Raw genomic sequence first — 16,324 nt, 5'->3', positions numbered from 1 at the left:
CAACTGAAACATTTTCGGGGGCCACGCGCGGCGGTCCCCCTTTCTTGTGTGGTTTTAACAAAAAAGCAACGATTGGACCCTTGCAAATGCGGGTGCTGGGATTCGAACTCCCCAACTTTAGGCACCACCCACCCACACCACTCAAAAAGCCAAGACCCCTTTTGCTGCCATCAAATCCTGGGCATTCGTTCTCTCTAAACAACACCTTGAAGCCATTCAAATGGGAACGTTTGCGCAGTAAGACTTTTGGTCCTACCCATGCGATTCCGCTCTGCTCTTGGCATCCACTCCTCCTTTGCATTGCGGCTCAACCTTGTCCTTTTTTGTTGTCCATTTGCCAACTATCCAAAGGCTGTTGTCACTGCTTGGCACATTGAAAATCCCATCAATACACAAGATTTCAACTACCACCATCTATGGTTAAAATGCCTTTAATGCAAGTAACCATATTCAGAATATTCGTAATATTCATTAAACAAGCCGGTTGCAGTGAAAGTAAAACCGGCTCTCCATCAATGATGAATGAATTTCCTAAAATGGGTAAATAAACATCTTTGATGTAGTACACATCCAATCAGCCGATTTTCTCACGCCGCGTTTGTTGTTTTTTGTTTCAAGCGGGGAAATTCCCTTTGGTATCCAAGTGACAACCCAGGTGTTGGAGGGGGGGCGAATTTCCCACGCACACACACACACAAAAAGAGGTCGTTTCTACGCTCCATCTCCATTTCCATCGCTGGCCTCGTTTCTTTCAACTTTTGCACATTTGCTCTTTTGAACGGGTTCGTTCACTTTGCACCTTTCTCGGAGTCTGTCGTTCTAGCACCTTGTGTATGTATATTACTCGTTTGCTCTGGCAATTGTTTGCTTGGGCTTGGTCTGATCTCGATTCTTGTGTGATTCTCTAGTTTTTTTTCGTTCTTTGGCATCTCGACATACAATGGAGGCACTTCTCTCCAACGTTTCCAGGGCGTGCCCCTTCCTTGCTCGCACTCCGGTCCCAGCTTTGAGGAAACTCTCTACCGTCCCTGTGCGCACGACATCGGGTAAACCCACGACTGCCTTGTTTGCCACCGCGCAACAATGCCCCGTAATGTCCAAAGCTATCGCCGTTCAGTCCAAAAAGAATGGCGCAAGGTCGATGCATTCGTCGTCTGTCTGCCCTTATGCTGCTGTCGTCGATGGCATCTCGGCTGTCCCTCCCCGTGCTCAGCCCCCGACGTTCCTTAACCCTCAGTCCGCTTCCGCGGCTCCTCGGTGCCCTGTTCAGCACAAGCAGGCTCGAACTGAGAAACACGCTCCGGTGCAAGGTGCCACCAAGCCTTTTGACTATGAGTCCTTTTATCAGCATGAATTGGACAAGAAGCACAAGGACAAGAGCTACCGTTACTTTAACAACATTAACCGTTTGGCTCAGCTTTTCCCTACTGCTCATACGGGTACCGGCGAACACGTTACCGTTTGGTGCTCGAATGATTATCTTGGTATGAGCAAACACCCGGTGGTAGTGGACAGTATGAAGTAAGTTACTCGTTGCCATTTTTGGAATATCATTGTGCATACTTACCAAGGTGTCCTTTTCAGAGCTACATTGGACAAGTACGGTGCTGGTGCCGGAGGTACCAGGAACATTGCCGGAAATGCCCAACTTCACTTGAGCTTGGAGCAAGAGTTGGCATCCCTTCACAGAAAGCCAGCTGCTCTTGTATTCTCCTCTTGTTTCGTTGCCAATGACGCTACGCTGTCCACATTGGCGGGCAAGATGCCTGGCTGTGTAATCTTTTCCGACTCGTCGAACCACGCATCAATGATTCAAGGTATTCGCCACTCTGGCGCTCAAAAGAAGATTTTCCGTCACAACGATGTAGCCCACTTGGAGTCGCTACTCCAGCAGGTTGACATCAATGCACCCAAGATTATTGCTTTTGAATCAGTCTATTCCATGTGCGGTTCGATTGGACCCATCAAAGAGATTATTGCTCTTGCCAAAAAATACAATGCCATCACTTTCCTCGATGAGGTTCACGCTGTGGGTATGTACGGCGCCACCGGCGGAGGTGTTGCAGAATATATCGATGCCATGGATGACATCGACATTATCACTGGAACCCTTGGCAAAGCTTACGGCGTTGTTGGCGGGTATATCGGTGAGTAGCGCAATGACAGCGTCCCATTTCTATATATGTGGATTGCTAACATGTGGTATCTCTTCTAGCTGGTTCATCACCCCTGGTTGACATGATTCGTAGTTACGCACCTGGCTTCATCTTCACTACCTCCCTCCCCCCTGCCATTGTTTCTGGTGCTCTCACCTCTATTCGGTACCTCAAAGAATCCCAAAAGGAGCGTATTGGCCAGCAGCTCAATACCCGTGCCTTGAAATCTCGTCTTGGAGAGATTGGCATTCCCGTGGTCCCGAACCCGAGTCACATTGTCCCAGTGTTGGTGGGTGATGCCGAGACTGCAAAGTCAGTGTCAGACGAGCTGTTGTACAAGTACAAGATTTACGTGCAGTCCATCAATTATCCCACCGTGTCTGTTGGTGAGGAGAGGCTGCGGATTACCCCGACTCCAGGTCACCACCCGGAACTGATGGATGTGCTCGTGGATGCTCTGGACACGATCTGGCACGAACGCGGTTTGAAAATGGAAAAGGATTGGGAAGCTGTCGGTGGACGGGCTGGAGTCGGCAATGGTTGCAAGGTTGAACAGCTTGTTGTCGATCAGGACTTGGGATTGGTGGAGCCGCAGAGGCTGGCGGCGGTTGCCTGAACACCGCATTCATCATGTTACGCATGTAGTCCATTTTTTCACCGCTGCAGAATCTCTGCAAGCAAAAAATAGGGAATGGTTCAAAACTCGTTGTACAAAAGTTAGTTTTCGCAATTTTGAATTTTTTTCTGTATTCCTTCCATTGCCACTGTTTGTCAGAAAAAAGAATCGTTCAAAGCAGTTCACGAATACATCACTTCATATCATTTTTGATCAGTTGCACGGAAATTCCTTAAGGGTGCAAAACCAGAGACGGGGTATATTCGGTGTGAAGAATCTGTATATTTGATATGCTTATACAAAACATCTTACACCCGGATCTCCTTGGCGGCCTTGGCCTCCTTGGCCGCAGTCTTGTTGTTAGACTTTTGACCCATGATACCACCACCCCAGGTCTTGCGGATCTCCTCGAATTTGTCATTGTAGTTGGTCTTGACAGCACCAACAAGGGCAGCAAGCTCGTGCTTGTCCTCGGGCTTCACCTCGGTCAAAGCAATAGCGGTAGCGGTCTTCTTGTGGACAACAGTACCGAGCCGGGACTTGGACTTGACAATGCAGTATGGGACACCCATCTTGCGGCAAAGGGCAGGAAGCCAGATGACAATCTAATAAAAAATCAAACAATGTCAACAACTCACACCAATTGGACAAAAACAATATCACACACCTCAATGGGGTCGACATCGTGAGCAATGACAACCAGCTGAGCCTTCTTGGCCTCAACCAGAGCAGTAATGTGGTTGATACCGTACTTGACGACAACGGGCTTCTTGCCTTGGTCAACCTTGTTGCCAGCAGCAACAGCCTCGGCAGCAGTAGTCAAACGGGTCTTCTTCTCCTGCTTGGACTCAGGGCGGTACTTGTTCAAGAGCTTGAACAACTGAGTGGCTGAACATTGGAAAAAACAAGTAAGCGACTGCTGTTGGGTTTTCCCTGGTGCTTCTCATGGATCCTCACCAGTGTTCTTGTCCAAGGTCTTGGTGAACTGGTTGATCGCTGGGGGAACCTTCAAGCGCTGCTTGAGGATGGCCTTTTGGCGCTGAAGGCGCACGTACTGGGGCCACTTGACGAAACGGCTAAGGTCACGCTTGGGCTGAATGTCCTGGCCTACACATGCACCAATAGTCAACCACAATTGCCCTCGAAAAGGCATTCTCCCAAAAACCAAAAGCGTACCGATAGCAAAGTTCCTGGAACGCTTCTCAATCAAAGGGTTCTTGGCCTTTTTAGCAACGGCCTGACCCTTGGCAGGGTAAGGAGCGGGAGCGGGCTTCTTGGACTTGCCGACGGCTTTGGGCTAAAATGGCGATCACAGGGAGAAGAGCACGGCAAACCGTTAGTTGGGCCAAATCTGGGTCATCAGAGTCTCCCTCAAGAGGGAGAAGCTCCTAAAGTCATTGGAGTTTGTCACTAGGACAAGGTCTCCTAAAAGGGCCCATGTTGCGTCCGGCATTGCATGTTGACACATGCTAGCTGGGCAACAACCAATTCAACGGTCCACCGAAAAACTGTCTTCCGTATTGGAGACCATCTCGGGGATGCCGAATGGTGTGAAGATGGATGGATGGATGGATACATACCATGATGAATTCGCTGCTCCGGGATGGACGATCGAGGAGATGGCGGGTGGTTCAAGAGAAGGAACTACCGTAATGGTCGATAGACGAGTTTTGTCGCTGCCCCCAACATAGGCGTGGCGCAGTGCTTAGTCACATCCCGGTTGCTGTAGCCATCTGCTGCTGGATATCCAAAGGTAATTTACGCCTGTAGCTATCTCTCCCCCTTTGCTACTTTTGAAGGGCACTAATAACTATAATCAATGAAGATATCAGTATTGCATGTATAGAGGAAAGTCTAGGAGGGCGTTCGCGATTTAGCGGTAGCGGCTGTATCGCCACGAATTATAAAACTGGATGGAGGTGCCTGTAGCTTAGAGAATCACCATGCAGATCCCTTTAACGAGAATCAATTCGCCGAGTGCGGATTTCTGTGGTCACTCAGTTTAGAAAATTCCACATTGCAAGGTCGTCAGGCAGCGAGAGTGTCAAGCGATCAAGGCTTGAAGGAAAGAATGGCTCTATCGGCCATTTGTTGGTCTCCAATGTGAGACAGACTTCATCCAGATTCGTAATATCATGCACCCTCTCCATACTAGACTCAATCATTTTGGATGGCTGTGAGGCAAAGACCGTTCATAGCCATCAAGTCTGCGTATACCGTAGGCTTGGTCCTCGTGCTTTCAATTTTAAGTAGAATGACCCACTCGGCGTCTTCCATAACCGCCACAGCTGTCAATATGCACCAAAACCGAAAGTAATCTTCAGTTTTATCGTTTCCCTCCCAGGTCATCATTTTAAGTGAACTTGTCTGACTGAAAGTCGTCAACAGACGAAATAACCATGCCAATCTTCACCACAATCTTGAGCATATTGAAACCAGCCATCAAGAGCTCGTAATCGGTGAATTCATTCCCAGCGTTGGAAAGGCTCGGTCTTTCAATTTGAGAGTTAAGATTGGTGGCATGTAGATCTGAAAGAAGAAAGTCGCGTTGGTGCAGGAGCAACTGGACGCAGAACTGGACGACGCGTCCGTTCTCGGACATCCTTTTTGTCCGTGGTTCGTGCTGATAACTTCATTACCAGGGCGGAGATCTTTGATATATTTGGGACGGGAAAAAGTATGCCACGTCGCCAATGCTCGCAGCTCGCTCTTCACCTCGTTCCTCCACACAAAGCAATGTGCCAGAAGGCCCACCACTACAACCAACCGAGAGCGTTAACGGTGGCCTGAACCGCCGGACCAACAGCGGGGCCCATACCCCTTTCCGGTCAAGCAACACCGTAGTTTATGCTTCGTCTACCCAACGACGTGCATTCAGTGACCAACCGAATACCGCATACGGAAGTCCTGCACATGCGCCGTTTCCCATTGCCATGGCAGGCTATCGGCCAGATTCTCGGCAATTCAGTGATAATGGCCGCAATACCACTCCAGCCAAAACTTGGAAGAATAGCGAACGTGGTCCCTACGGGACTCCGTTTCCCGCTCAGGAAGAGCAGATATTTTCTGAAGACGATTCTGAGTTTGTGGACGACGAGTTCAAGCGTCTTGTAGAGGAATTGGATAATGAAGAATTCACTCAATTGAACGGCTTCATGGACCGGCATCAAAACGCATTCGACAGTGTTCCGCGACATACCGCGCACTCTACTGACATAAAACATGAGGAAGAGCAATCGGAGGAGGAGATTAGTTTAGAGGAACAGTTCCCGCAAGACCAACACGACGAGCCTCTATACACTTCCGAGCTACCCACCTCAACCGCTCCGCCCGACGAGGGATACAGTACCCAAAATTATTTGAACGCTCCTACGTTGGAGCTTTTGGATGCAGAACTGGATGATCTTGATGATGAAGGACAAGGAAATTATGTGCATGACCAAGATTTTTCCAAACTGGAAGGCTTGACGGATCTTGAGATTACAGGCCTAGAACGAGACACGGAGGACGTGCGTTACGATGAAGCTATAAAGGGATCTCCTAAACATTATGGAAGGGACATCCGAACGCAGTTGCCAGAACCCTGGGATTCGTCTTTGATGGGAACCCCGACGCCAGTGGGGGTTGGGGGCCAAAATCAGCGAGGAGAATCACTCGTTTGTGAGTAGCTTTACGATTACTTTCTACCAAAATTGGTGGGACTAATAAATCTATTCCTTGCGTGTATAGCTTCAGAAAATAGGCAAAGCCAATATAAAGATCCAGGTCCTTACGATACCGCTTCAGCCAAACATTCTTTAGCGACTCGGGATATTGAAAGCCCTGAGAGCTCTCTTGGTGTACTGTCACCTGAAAATGAGCATTTCAACGACAATATTGGGTACATATCTCCATCCCCTACTCCGCGACCTCATCACCAGGGACGGATGGCCGCTCCTGAGTTGAAAGCCTTTCCTTCCCCATTCGGAGCTACCGTGGACCAAATGTCTTTTACTCAACATGATGAAAATAACAGTCCGTCACAGCCGGAGCATGCAACCCACGCGCTAGAGTCGCCCTATCAAGAGGCGTCGACGCCCCATCTGCGAATTGCTGGAGGGACGGACTCGTCACCTTTCCAAGACATGCTTATCGAAGCCCGTAATGAATGTCAAAGTCTCAGAGCTCTCAATGAGCGACTTCTGCAGCAAAATGAGGAACTAAAAGCTAATTTAGGTACAGTCCAATGTAACTTTATCGTAATCACCGTAACGAGGTCGATTGATGTGACCGTTTTCCTAGACGCTGCAATGGACGATAAGAGACAATTTGAAATCAATCTGCGCGCAGAATACGAGCAAAAGCTGCGAGCCGTTCGCGTGAGTGACGATATAGAGTTTTGTATGGTGAACATCAGTCACACGCATTTTATATCATATAGCAAGAAGAATCAGAGAAGAACCAACTGTTGCAGCAGGATCTAGCTTCTGTGAGAGAAGAGCTTGAAAAATCCCGCATAGCCCAGGATCAAATGGCCTCGATTCGCAGTACTTTGCAACGGGAGAAGGACCTGGATATTTTGAGCATAAAAAAGGAGCTCGCAGCGCAAAAGGAGCGTCAACTAAAAGAACTTCGTCGCGAAATGGCAGTGGATAAAGAGGAGCTTTCGAGAAAGCTAAAGGAGGAAATGAGAATCCAGGAAAACAATTTCCACAATGATAAGGAACGCCTCGAGAACGAAATAAGCAGATTGCGAAAGGCAGTGATGCAGCGCGACGATGACCTTGCTCAGCTGGAAGAACGCCTGTACACGAGATCGAGGCGTCCTGATAGGGAGGACTTTGGTCAACAGTATGACGGTTATTCCGACATGGTGCAGCATTTGGAGAGAGAGATTTCACAGATTAGAAGTAGCTATGAAGCTACGCTTTCCGCTGTTCAGAGTCAGCTGGATGGAGAGCGAAAACGTTCGGACGCACTAAAACATGAGCTCACCGCGCGCGCCAACATCCCTTCATCTCCAAAAAACCTCTCTCTGAATGAACTTATGGTAAACTACCCGACTCAGCTACGGCAATTTCGGGAAACTGTAGAAAGGGAGCATTCGGAGGAACTGTCTGCCCAGAAAGCTGCTCATGCGACTGCGTTGCAGAATATGATGGATCGACATCAGACGGCAATGTCCGAAGCGGCGTCACGGAATGAGGAGGAGCGGATGAAATTGGTGGCGCAACAGCGACAGGAGATACTGCACATCACGAGTCGGCTGAAGGAACAGTGTGCGCAAGCCTATGACCTTGCCATCCAGAAGCTAAAAGCAGATTATGCAAAATCCGAGGAAAAGTTGGCTGAACGATATGCCGCAGAGAAAGCGGCGTTCGTGAATGAGGTGAAAATAAAGTATTCGGCACTCGGTAGCTCTGGAAGATATACAGAGAAAGATGAGCGCGGTGAGATGTGGCGGAATCGTGTACAAGAACTTGAGGTACGTGTTGCATTTGAGGAGCCATATAAATCCCGTCGCTCAACGTGGTATATCTCATGCGCATAGGATACTGTGAGTTCGCTCAAAGATGCCTTGGCGCGAGCTGCTCTCGAGCATAATCAAGCGTTGCTGGATGCAAAACACCGCAATACGCGCGATCTTCAGGAGAGCCTGCAGAAAATGAAAGGCAAATATCTAGACACGTTGAGAACGATGCGAGATGATTTGGCGAGGAGCAAGCAACAAGGTTTGGAGAGGTTGGAGATGGAATGGCGAAGGAGAAAGGAACAACTAGACATGGAGTGGGAGAAGAAGTAAGTGTGCTGCTATTGCCGTTCTGCCAATGACTTTTACAGTTAACCATTCTCATAGGCTAGAGGACGTGGTGTCGGGATACGAGGATCGCAAAGTGCGCACGTTTACCTCGAATTCTCCACCTCGAAGCAACGGTTATGCTGTCCACCGAACTGTGCCAGAGTCAAAGCGGGGTCCACCTTCATCGAGTTCCTCGGCTACAAATGGGGTGGATATCAACAGAGCAGCTTGGAAACCACCAGGTGGCAGTAGCAGGTTAAGGTCAAGTGCCACTGGCACTCGCATGAAACAAACGCGCTTTCATGAACCAACCCGAGATCGGTGATCTTCACCGCGCTATACACTGGTGGTCGTAATTTAATGTAATATAGAGTTTTTGCTAATAATGTACATATGGACTACAACATGTATTCCACTGCTTTTGGCGCGAAAACGGATTATCAACAATGCAGTGCGTCGCTAGTTGTTCCCTCGGGGGACTTCAATCTTCAGAGGGAATATTTACGAGCACCGATCGCGAAAAATGGCGAGTGGTTGTTAATTCAAATAAGTCTCCAGTTCCGCTTGAATTAGAGGATACAACTGATCAGATGTAGAACCTTGGAAGTTTCGAAGAATACCCTGAACTTGATAATAACTGAGTAATGGCCTTGTCAGTTCGTAATATTTATCCAGCCGATGTTTGAATGTTTCCTGCAAGTGGTAAAGATTCAGCTGAGCAACAGGTACGTATTGCAGCGGATTCCTCACACACCACGTTGTCATCCGGTCGCTTAGCCAACGGTTCCCCTGTAACATCATCGAATCCTACTCGCTTAGGGGGATTATAAGACATGTTGTATGTTCTTCCCTGAAATCCCCAGTTAAGTCAGACGCATACGTTTCAATGAGCAAGTCCTTTGCTTACACTAGCGGGATGAATCCATCGATCTGGGGGAAAAAGAAACTCAGTACAAAGACGTGCTGGATCGCATGCGGATAAGACATACCTATTATACGCTGCAGAATTACTAGTAATAGGCAAATACTTAGCAGCAGTTTAAATGTACCGATGAATAGATTAGAACATACCTCCTTCCGGAACATCCAGATTTAGTACCAGATCTAGAGGCTGAGACTCTTCTTTCAAATGCGCATCCAGTATTTTAGCTTGACTCAATGTTCGAGGGAACCCTGCAGGCAAGCCCTTTTAAAGATATCCCACCACGTTCCATTGCGTGAGTGTCGCCTACCATCCAACATCCAGCTCTAGCAAGTATACAAGATTAGGAACAATTGCAGTAACACCTCGCTGTGAACGGGCCTTCACCTTTCCCTTCAACGTTGAAAGCTCCTTGAGGATCAACTCCACCACTAGTTCATCAGGCACAAGACCGCCCTCTTCAATGTAGGCTCGAGCCTCCAGTCCCAGAGCTGACTCTTCCATAATATTCTTTCGAAGAAGATCACCGCTGGACAGTGTAATGATGTCAAATCTTTGCGCTATGCGCTTCGTTTGCGTTCCCTGAAAACAAGAGTAGGGCATTACAAACCCTTCAGCGTTCGAGTGCACTGTCAGATGTATACCTTGCCGGCACCTACGTTTTTAAGGTTGAATGGTATTTTCTTTAATGCATACTGCAAATGCAACGTCAAACTCACCAGGAGAACCCATTATGAGTGATCTCATCGTCGTGGAAGTTCGTCGGTGTCCCTTCCCATGGCCCTGCGAGGTAACAGAGGTATGTATCCCATGTCGTACTCGAGACTCCAGAGGTCTGGATAGTAGCCGACCTTTGAAGGTTTGGCTTAAAGCCAGCATTCCAGGGGGCGGGATGAGTGAGGCGAGTTGCTGATGGAGATCTGACCAAATGATCGCCCGTTGGTTAGTCATCAATCGCTGGATACTTTTGGATCCGGCGCACTGCGGTACACTCGAATGCGGAACGGAACCAATGCCTGTCGTCCCTCCACTCTTTCCTCTACTGCTTTTTATCCACAGTGAGCATTCCAGACTTTTTGCTCACGAACAGCAATCGAAAATGCCCGAAACTCGTCGCCAACGACCAGCTCCCCCGCCACGGCGGCCAACGCAGCCAATAAAGGTGAAAAACCAGTCAAACTACTATCACCAGGCGCAAAACTGTGAGTTTGTTTACAATAGCAATGGCTCGTCTCAGTCACACTCACGCTCATTGATGGTCCATTCAGTGTTTCGATTGAGCGGAAGCGTAATTCCAAAAGTCTTTTTCCCGGCCATCTTGATAACGGCTTGGGGTGCCATATGGACGGTGTTCTTTATGGTCGACGAAGTAAACTTTTTGAAAGGATTTTTGCCCAAGTCAACTCTTCTCATTACCATCGTGAGTTTGGTGATGGGTCTATTGCTGGTTTTTCGAAACAACACTGCATACGAGCGATACTGGGAGGGTCGTCGTCTCTGGGGCACATTGGAAACCCAGGTATGAGAATCGGTTTGAGTAAAGCTTTCATTCACGACGATCTGACACGCTATTAGGTTCGCAACATGTCCCGCTTTATCTGGATTGGAGTATCGGCCAAAAATGCGCAGGATGCTCTCGAGAAGCGTGGGGCAATGAATCTACTTGTGGCATATATGCACGCTACGAAACATTATCTACGTAATGAGTTGGGCCTACACTATGACGACATCTATCCTTTTATCAGTCACCTACCTGAGTTTGCCATGGATAACCAAAATCAACCCGATATTAAAAACCTGCCGCTAGAGATTTCCTTCCAGCTTGGGGTACGTAGCCAAGCTAGCGAGTTTGCTTCCACAACATTAGCCCTTATTGAAGACATGATCAGGGGTACATCATGAAAGCAAAGGAGCATGGTCAAATCGACGTGTCGCAGCTAGGCTGTATGACCAACTCGTTGAATGCCATGATAGAGTGTTTCACTGGCTTCGAGCGGATTCGCAACACGCCCTTGCCCTTCGCCTACTCGATCCATTTGAAACAGACGCTAATTGTTTATCTCCTCTCGCTGCCATTCCAACTAGTTGTTGACAACAAATGGGGCACCAGTAAGTGCTGACTGCATATGTCATAACTTCTGCGAGCGGCGCTTTAAGTACATCTACTGCAGTCCCTGTTACGTTGTTGGCTGCCTTCACCTTACTCGGCCTGGAAGCTATTGGAGGTGAAATTGAAAACCCATTTGGACTTGACGAGAATGATCTACCAAGTAGGATGATTGCTCATTCGCTGCGGAGGACATGAACTAATGTTTTGTTCCTATTCCAGTCGATGATATCTGTGAAATGATTCATCAAGAAGTCCTGAGCATTATGGACCGACCCGATAAGCTGGATTCCAGTAAATGGGGTTTGCCTTGGGAGGACCTCAACTCAACCCACGCGAATTTGGATGAGGTAAGTATAACTTGCTTTTGTTGGCGCACCAGACCAACTCTCTAATGGAACATCGTCTATCGTACAAGTCCGCAATCTCCGCTGCACAGGCGCAAGTTAAGGCGCGGATGCCATTCACGAAACGGTTTATCTCGTGAGCATCTTTTTGTATAGGTATATGTATAGAGCAGAGAAATGGACTTGTACAAACATTGTATAAAGGAAATATGGGTGCTTCGTTTGCAAATAATTGTCACGTGATGCTTGAGCTGCCGAGCGTTGTGGTCTTGGGAATCCTGGCCAGATCATCTCCCCTGTCTGGGAGTATGGCAGACGATGGCATTAGAGAAACGTTGGAACTCATAACCAGCAAATGGCAGGCAACACGAGTCCTAGTCAAAGAGCTCACTGCGCGAGTCAACAGCTTAGAGGTGTATTCTTGTCGTTAAGCTTGCCTGTATATTTCTCAACTCAACTTTCTCATAGCAGGGAGACCCGCAGAAGCTAGGAGCTCAGCGTGAACCACCACCCTTTCCTTTCGCAGGTATGCTCCAATGTGGAAAAGGCCCATTCCCATGACGGGCATCCACAGAGTTTTGCTTGGCGAGCTCGGCGCTCACGCGACGTGTTGTCAGAATACGACACTCGGTATGCCGAGTTACAGAAAGAAAACCAGCTATTGAATCAGCTTATAAAGCAATACGAGTCAACACTAGAGATAGTAATGTCTAAATTTCGGTCTCAGGCGGTTCGTGAACTATCTCGGAGACTGCTGCTAGACTGGACGTTGTATTTACCTCACATCGCAGCAATCAATACAAAAAGAGAAACGCGAGCTGCAACTCAAGCTGGAGCGGACACTGGAAGAGGAGCGGGTGCGACCCTTTCTTTTACTTTACTATTGTATCGGTGTACTGGCTTATACCAATCATGATGTCTCCAAGGCGATCAACACTACACTGCGTACAGAAAATAAGACACTGCAAGAGCAACTTGATTCCTGTATGCGAGTCATCCGCGAAGCCGTCAGTGTGGACGAGGTGGATATGGATATGGTGGTGAGCGGGATGGCCAAGGAAAATGAAACATTACGGCAGATGTTGCAAATATCGGGCGCAATGTAAATACTGCCCATCATGTATGTAAAGAGGTCTTCAGAAGTAACCTCAAGTAATAATGTAATATATATGCGTGTGGAAGTTGTAATACGGAATGCGCGCTTTCCTTCTTTGCCGCTTCGCTCAGTTTGGCCGACAATATTCGGTCAACCCAACCGCTGGAACGGGATCATGCAGGCGCGAGTCTGACAACCCAAATGTTCCAATGCTGTATTGCAATAAATTAAAGTATCTACAAGATGAGATCATCCCAAGGGGATCAAAGAGCATCAAAATTGATCGCATGTAGCGCCTTTCGTCGTTCCCTCTCGTCTTCTCTCTGTTTGGCGTGAACAATGTCAGGACCGAAAGAGATGACGGCGCGACATCTTGATATTACCTTTTCCATCCAGTGTAGAAATCCAACAACGGATACCAATATCACTAAAGAGGTGCAGAGCACCAGCATTACGGATTTCGAGGCGGAACTAGGATTGATATATAACTCAAGTCGCCAACTGGAGACCAAGGGTCAGTTTCTGTTTCTCAGGAAAGCATCTGTTTTCGCAAACTGGAGCACTTACGTATCCGGAGTATCACTCGGCTTCTCCTCGTACGGAATCACGATGAGTTGCGAATTTGGAATTACTCCTTGATACACTGCTACGTTAGCAGCCTAGAGAGGAGGCATTAAGGACGGCCAGATATTGATGATATTATCCTGTGCACGTTTGCAATACCTTTCGCCGCGTCACTCCAACAAACAGATCCTCAATATAGTTGTTAGTTCGACCCAGCCCAAAGAGTGAATACGGCGTCTGAAGTGCAAAGTAGGACGACTGCGACAATTGTGCCGCTGAAGTACAACAAAAAAAATTAGAGCACACCTTCCCATGAGAGTATCGCGCTCAAAAAATGCCAACCTTGGGTGGCCCGCCTATTTCCCGACGTGTCGAATACTGTGTACTTGAAGCTAGCACCCGCATAATTTACTCCGTAAGGCTAAAAAACGAGATATTTATTCACTGGCCGGTACGTGACTGGGCTCAATGCACACCGACCTTGGGCACTGGAGACTTTACACCATTGGGACACCACCCTGGACAAACACCATTCGACACTGCAGAGTTTGAGATGCGTTTAGCTCCAAAGCCTTTATCTCAACACGATTAGCTTATTTCTTACCAAGTGCTTTTAAGAAAAAGGCATCGTTGTAGAAGTTGTTGAATAGCGCATATGTCCGATATCTACCTCCTGATAAAGTGCTGACGAATATATCAAGTGTTCCCTATTCCATGGGAGTCAGTTGTTGCCAAATCGCACGATGCTCCAGGTCCTAATTACATCTTCATCCAAATCCATGAAGGTGGCCAATAGCATGTTACTGGGCGAACTTGTTAGGAGGTCGGCACCTGTGTCCACATTCTCAAATGCCCGGCGCTTCGACGAAACCCCTGCTGCACCGCAAAGCTCCGAACTGCATGGAACAGAGGCTAACAACCGAATGGCTTTGGATGTTGTCGCAAGCAGATCCGGGTAACCATCATTATTGTAATCCCCTGTTGGTTGACGATAATTCAGTACGGGGCCAGCACCCTGGACTAGTAAATAGCTGCTTACCGATTCGCAATGGGACAGGCTGCTTTCCCTTCATGGTGTCAATGTTGAGAACAAGCTTCTCATCATCTTGCAAGATAGCCCCCAGTGGAATCTTCACATGGTTCTAGAAAGTCATCGTCAACGAGTGCCGCAGTAAAAAGGGCAATGGCAGCTATCATAACTACCCCGGAATCCTCTCTGAAGTCGAAGGTGAACGACTCATCGGCCTTGCACAAGTCATGTGGATTCCGACAGTTCTCCAGATTCGTGGTAGTACAAAGGGGTATTTGCTTATTATGAACAATGTGAATGAAGCATTGACGGTTGTCACATGAGGGGAAGACCATATCCAAGGTGCCGTCGCCGTCTATGATACATTGGTAAACTCCTTGCCTACTATAAAATCAATTCACCACAACAGAGATTCATACCCATATCTGCAAAGGTTATTTGACCGGAACCAGCAGGCAGTGTTTGCTCCATTCCAAAGTGGAAACCATCCGTTTTCGTATTCAACCAGATTTGAAACTTGTTTGGCGTGTTCCCGCTACCTTGGCATGTAACAAACATGTCTGAAATTGAACTGGTTATAAGAAATACTTCCTGATACCATATAGATCATGAAGTAATGGTGCCCCGCACCTGCCAAGCAATCCCCATTGAGGTCAAGAAATGCATTTGAGTGTGGACGAGTAATCGTGCACTCATGGGTAGAGGATTGATTGAGTTTCACGTCTACCCTGTAGGAAAACAATAATGAGCCCACACTGTGATGACGATCAGTGCTCGCTGAAAATAACGTACGCGGTCCCGTTTCCACTCGCCGGTGCCCACAGTGACAGGTGCCCATCTCGGGATGACGGGTAACCCAGTAGCTCCGACCGCATGTTGCCATTGAAGTCCAGCACAAAGGGTTGCGTTGCCGTAGAGGGAGTCAGTTCTAAAAAGTGTGTGCGATCTGGTGCGCAAATTCGTGAACTCGTCGTTACTTCGGATAGTTACGGTCTTGAAACTTACTGAAAGCGTCCGCCCCATTTCCGTAAAATATTCTCATCGTCAAATCGCCATTCGGGGCACCGGCTGGATTTTTCTGGCCCATTAGGAGGACGTCGAGCTTGCCATCATAATCAAAATCGCCCGGGATTACACTAGTGATGATTAGATCCTCCGGGTGGGTAGGGTCTAATGAAACTTCCGTTTCAGGAAGTTTTTGAAAACGAAAGCTTGCTGCAGTATCGAGGAAATACAGATAATGTCAGATAAGCCAATTGTAATAACTTCTCCCTAGATTGATTGACAAAAAGGACCCACCGTGATCCCAACGAAACACAGTCGCCCTCGTTTGTGCAGTATTTAATACAAAAACGTCGGTGCTAGTGAGGAAACGGCCAAAGTGAGATTTATTCCTGCTCTGTTGCTCATTTAGTGGGCAAAACGATAAGCATACAATTTGTCGCCATCCACATCTCCAAAGGCAGCAACCACCCCATCCACGTCTCCGAGACCCACATCAACATCAAAAAGCCCGGAAGTAGAGAACTTTGGCGCCTTGGCTGTAACAGTTGCAATCAAGAAAATAGGTAGGAGACACCATACGCCAATCATTGCTGAACTGTGAACGCAACCACCACCAACGATCGCGGCGTCCTGTTGACGTGTACAGCAATATATCACGTGAGCAGTACTGGATATCTCTCGTATCGAAAATCATGACTATTT

General features: G+C 47.9%; 7 protein-coding genes across 7 annotated transcripts; 4 read left to right on the top strand and 3 right to left on the bottom strand.

Annotated features, from left to right (window-relative positions):
• The first annotated feature begins 626 nt into the window (after nucleotides 1-626).
• SPPG_06914 (5-aminolevulinic acid synthase) lies at nucleotides 627-2,972 on the top strand. The gene is made up of 4 exons (XM_016755106.1): nucleotides 627-831; nucleotides 909-1,521; nucleotides 1,585-2,147; nucleotides 2,216-2,972. The coding sequence occupies exons 2-4, from the start codon at nucleotides 941-943 to the stop codon at nucleotides 2,770-2,772; spliced, it is 1,701 nt and encodes a 566-aa protein (XP_016605964.1). The 5' UTR covers nucleotides 627-831; nucleotides 909-940; the 3' UTR covers nucleotides 2,773-2,972.
• SPPG_06913 (uncharacterized protein) lies at nucleotides 2,743-5,335 on the bottom strand. Its single transcript, XM_016755105.1, has 5 exons — nucleotides 4,353-5,335; nucleotides 3,949-4,069; nucleotides 3,730-3,879; nucleotides 3,440-3,660; nucleotides 2,743-3,377 (listed from the first exon to the last, which is right to left on the bottom strand). The coding sequence occupies exons 1-5, from the start codon at nucleotides 4,353-4,355 to the stop codon at nucleotides 3,081-3,083; spliced, it is 792 nt and encodes a 263-aa protein (XP_016605963.1). The 5' UTR covers nucleotides 4,356-5,335; the 3' UTR covers nucleotides 2,743-3,080.
• A 15-nt stretch (nucleotides 5,336-5,350) lies between these two features.
• SPPG_06912 (uncharacterized protein) lies at nucleotides 5,351-8,997 on the top strand. The gene is made up of 6 exons (XM_016755104.1): nucleotides 5,351-6,432; nucleotides 6,502-6,987; nucleotides 7,054-7,130; nucleotides 7,193-8,236; nucleotides 8,303-8,550; nucleotides 8,609-8,997. Exons 1-6 carry the CDS (start codon nucleotides 5,466-5,468, stop codon nucleotides 8,874-8,876), a joined length of 3,090 nt encoding a protein of 1,029 aa, XP_016605962.1. The 5' UTR covers nucleotides 5,351-5,465; the 3' UTR covers nucleotides 8,877-8,997.
• Nucleotides 8,850-10,400, bottom strand: SPPG_06911 (adenylate kinase). Its single transcript, XM_016755103.1, has 9 exons — nucleotides 10,193-10,400; nucleotides 10,118-10,128; nucleotides 9,861-10,055; nucleotides 9,784-9,799; nucleotides 9,623-9,724; nucleotides 9,541-9,561; nucleotides 9,459-9,481; nucleotides 9,306-9,401; nucleotides 8,850-9,244 (listed from the first exon to the last, which is right to left on the bottom strand). Exons 1-9 carry the CDS (start codon nucleotides 10,350-10,352, stop codon nucleotides 9,089-9,091), a joined length of 780 nt encoding a protein of 259 aa, XP_016605961.1. The 5' UTR covers nucleotides 10,353-10,400; the 3' UTR covers nucleotides 8,850-9,088.
• Nucleotides 10,401-10,572: 172 nt separating this feature from the next.
• On the top strand, nucleotides 10,573-12,067 carry SPPG_06910 (uncharacterized protein; the record flags this gene model as incomplete). The annotated part of the gene is made up of 7 exons (XM_016755102.1): nucleotides 10,573-10,675; nucleotides 10,742-10,992; nucleotides 11,049-11,300; nucleotides 11,363-11,582; nucleotides 11,645-11,743; nucleotides 11,803-11,930; nucleotides 11,999-12,067. 7 exons carry the CDS (start codon nucleotides 10,573-10,575, stop codon nucleotides 12,065-12,067), a joined length of 1,122 nt encoding a protein of 373 aa, XP_016605960.1.
• Nucleotides 12,068-12,169: 102 nt separating this feature from the next.
• SPPG_06909 (uncharacterized protein) lies at nucleotides 12,170-13,122 on the top strand (the record flags this gene model as incomplete). The annotated part of the gene is made up of 5 exons (XM_016755101.1): nucleotides 12,170-12,340; nucleotides 12,396-12,453; nucleotides 12,545-12,657; nucleotides 12,719-12,784; nucleotides 12,854-13,122. 5 exons carry the CDS (start codon nucleotides 12,170-12,172, stop codon nucleotides 13,031-13,033), a joined length of 588 nt encoding a protein of 195 aa, XP_016605959.1. The 3' UTR covers nucleotides 13,034-13,122.
• SPPG_06908 (uncharacterized protein) lies at nucleotides 13,012-16,222 on the bottom strand. The gene is made up of 16 exons (XM_016755100.1): nucleotides 16,053-16,222; nucleotides 15,917-15,978; nucleotides 15,623-15,832; nucleotides 15,410-15,563; nucleotides 15,248-15,345; nucleotides 15,037-15,177; nucleotides 14,791-14,972; nucleotides 14,627-14,729; nucleotides 14,351-14,565; nucleotides 14,192-14,294; nucleotides 14,068-14,126; nucleotides 13,930-14,008; nucleotides 13,747-13,862; nucleotides 13,591-13,682; nucleotides 13,407-13,524; nucleotides 13,012-13,346 (listed from the first exon to the last, which is right to left on the bottom strand). The coding sequence occupies exons 1-16, from the start codon at nucleotides 16,208-16,210 to the stop codon at nucleotides 13,287-13,289; spliced, it is 1,950 nt and encodes a 649-aa protein (XP_016605958.1). The 5' UTR covers nucleotides 16,211-16,222; the 3' UTR covers nucleotides 13,012-13,286.
• Nucleotides 16,223-16,324: the final 102 nt, after the last annotated feature.

This window comes from Spizellomyces punctatus (genome assembly GCF_000182565.1).
Source record: "Spizellomyces punctatus DAOM BR117 chromosome Unknown supercont1.13, whole genome shotgun sequence".
NCBI lineage: Eukaryota > Fungi > Chytridiomycota > Chytridiomycetes > Spizellomycetales > Spizellomycetaceae > Spizellomyces > Spizellomyces punctatus.
Note: the sequence above shows the minus strand (reverse complement) of the source record. Positions and strands in the feature narration are given on the sequence as shown.

Excerpts from the sequence above, each read along its gene's own strand:
- SPPG_06913 (XM_016755105.1), bottom strand. Across the intron at positions 3,661-3,729 it reads GACCTTGGACAAGAACACTG|CCACTCAGTTGTTCAAGCTC; the intron begins GTGAGGATCCAT and ends TCCAATGTTCAG. Across the intron at positions 3,378-3,439 it reads ACGATGTCGACCCCATTGAG|ATTGTCATCTGGCTTCCTGC; the intron begins GTGTGTGATATT and ends ATTTTTTATTAG.
- SPPG_06908 (XM_016755100.1), bottom strand. The coding sequence starts at position 16,210 with ATGATTGGCGTATGGTGTCTCCTACCTATTTTCTTGATTGCAACTGTT. Across the intron at positions 15,346-15,409 it reads GCGAGTGGAAACGGGACCGC|GGTAGACGTGAAACTCAATC; the intron begins GTACGTTATTTT and ends GTTTTCCTACAG. Across the intron at positions 15,178-15,247 it reads CAATGGGGATTGCTTGGCAG|ACATGTTTGTTACATGCCAA; the intron begins GTGCGGGGCACC and ends GTTCAATTTCAG.
- SPPG_06912 (XM_016755104.1), top strand. The coding sequence starts at position 5,466 with ATGCTCGCAGCTCGCTCTTCACCTCGTTCCTCCACACAAAGCAATGTG. Across the intron at positions 6,988-7,053 it reads GGAACTAAAAGCTAATTTAG|ACGCTGCAATGGACGATAAG; the intron begins GTACAGTCCAAT and ends CCGTTTTCCTAG. Across the intron at positions 8,551-8,608 it reads GACATGGAGTGGGAGAAGAA|GCTAGAGGACGTGGTGTCGG; the intron begins GTAAGTGTGCTG and ends CCATTCTCATAG.
- SPPG_06911 (XM_016755103.1), bottom strand. The coding sequence starts at position 10,352 with ATGCTGGCTTTAAGCCAAACCTTCAAAGGTCGGCTACTATCCAGACCT. Across the intron at positions 9,402-9,458 it reads GATGGATTCATCCCGCTAGT|GGAAGAACATACAACATGTC; the intron begins GTAAGCAAAGGA and ends TGGGGATTTCAG. Across the intron at positions 9,245-9,305 it reads AGCGACCGGATGACAACGTG|GAAACATTCAAACATCGGCT; the intron begins GTGTGTGAGGAA and ends TACCACTTGCAG.
- SPPG_06914 (XM_016755106.1), top strand. The coding sequence starts at position 941 with ATGGAGGCACTTCTCTCCAACGTTTCCAGGGCGTGCCCCTTCCTTGCT. Across the intron at positions 1,522-1,584 it reads GTGGTAGTGGACAGTATGAA|AGCTACATTGGACAAGTACG; the intron begins GTAAGTTACTCG and ends TGTCCTTTTCAG. Across the intron at positions 2,148-2,215 it reads CGTTGTTGGCGGGTATATCG|CTGGTTCATCACCCCTGGTT; the intron begins GTGAGTAGCGCA and ends TATCTCTTCTAG.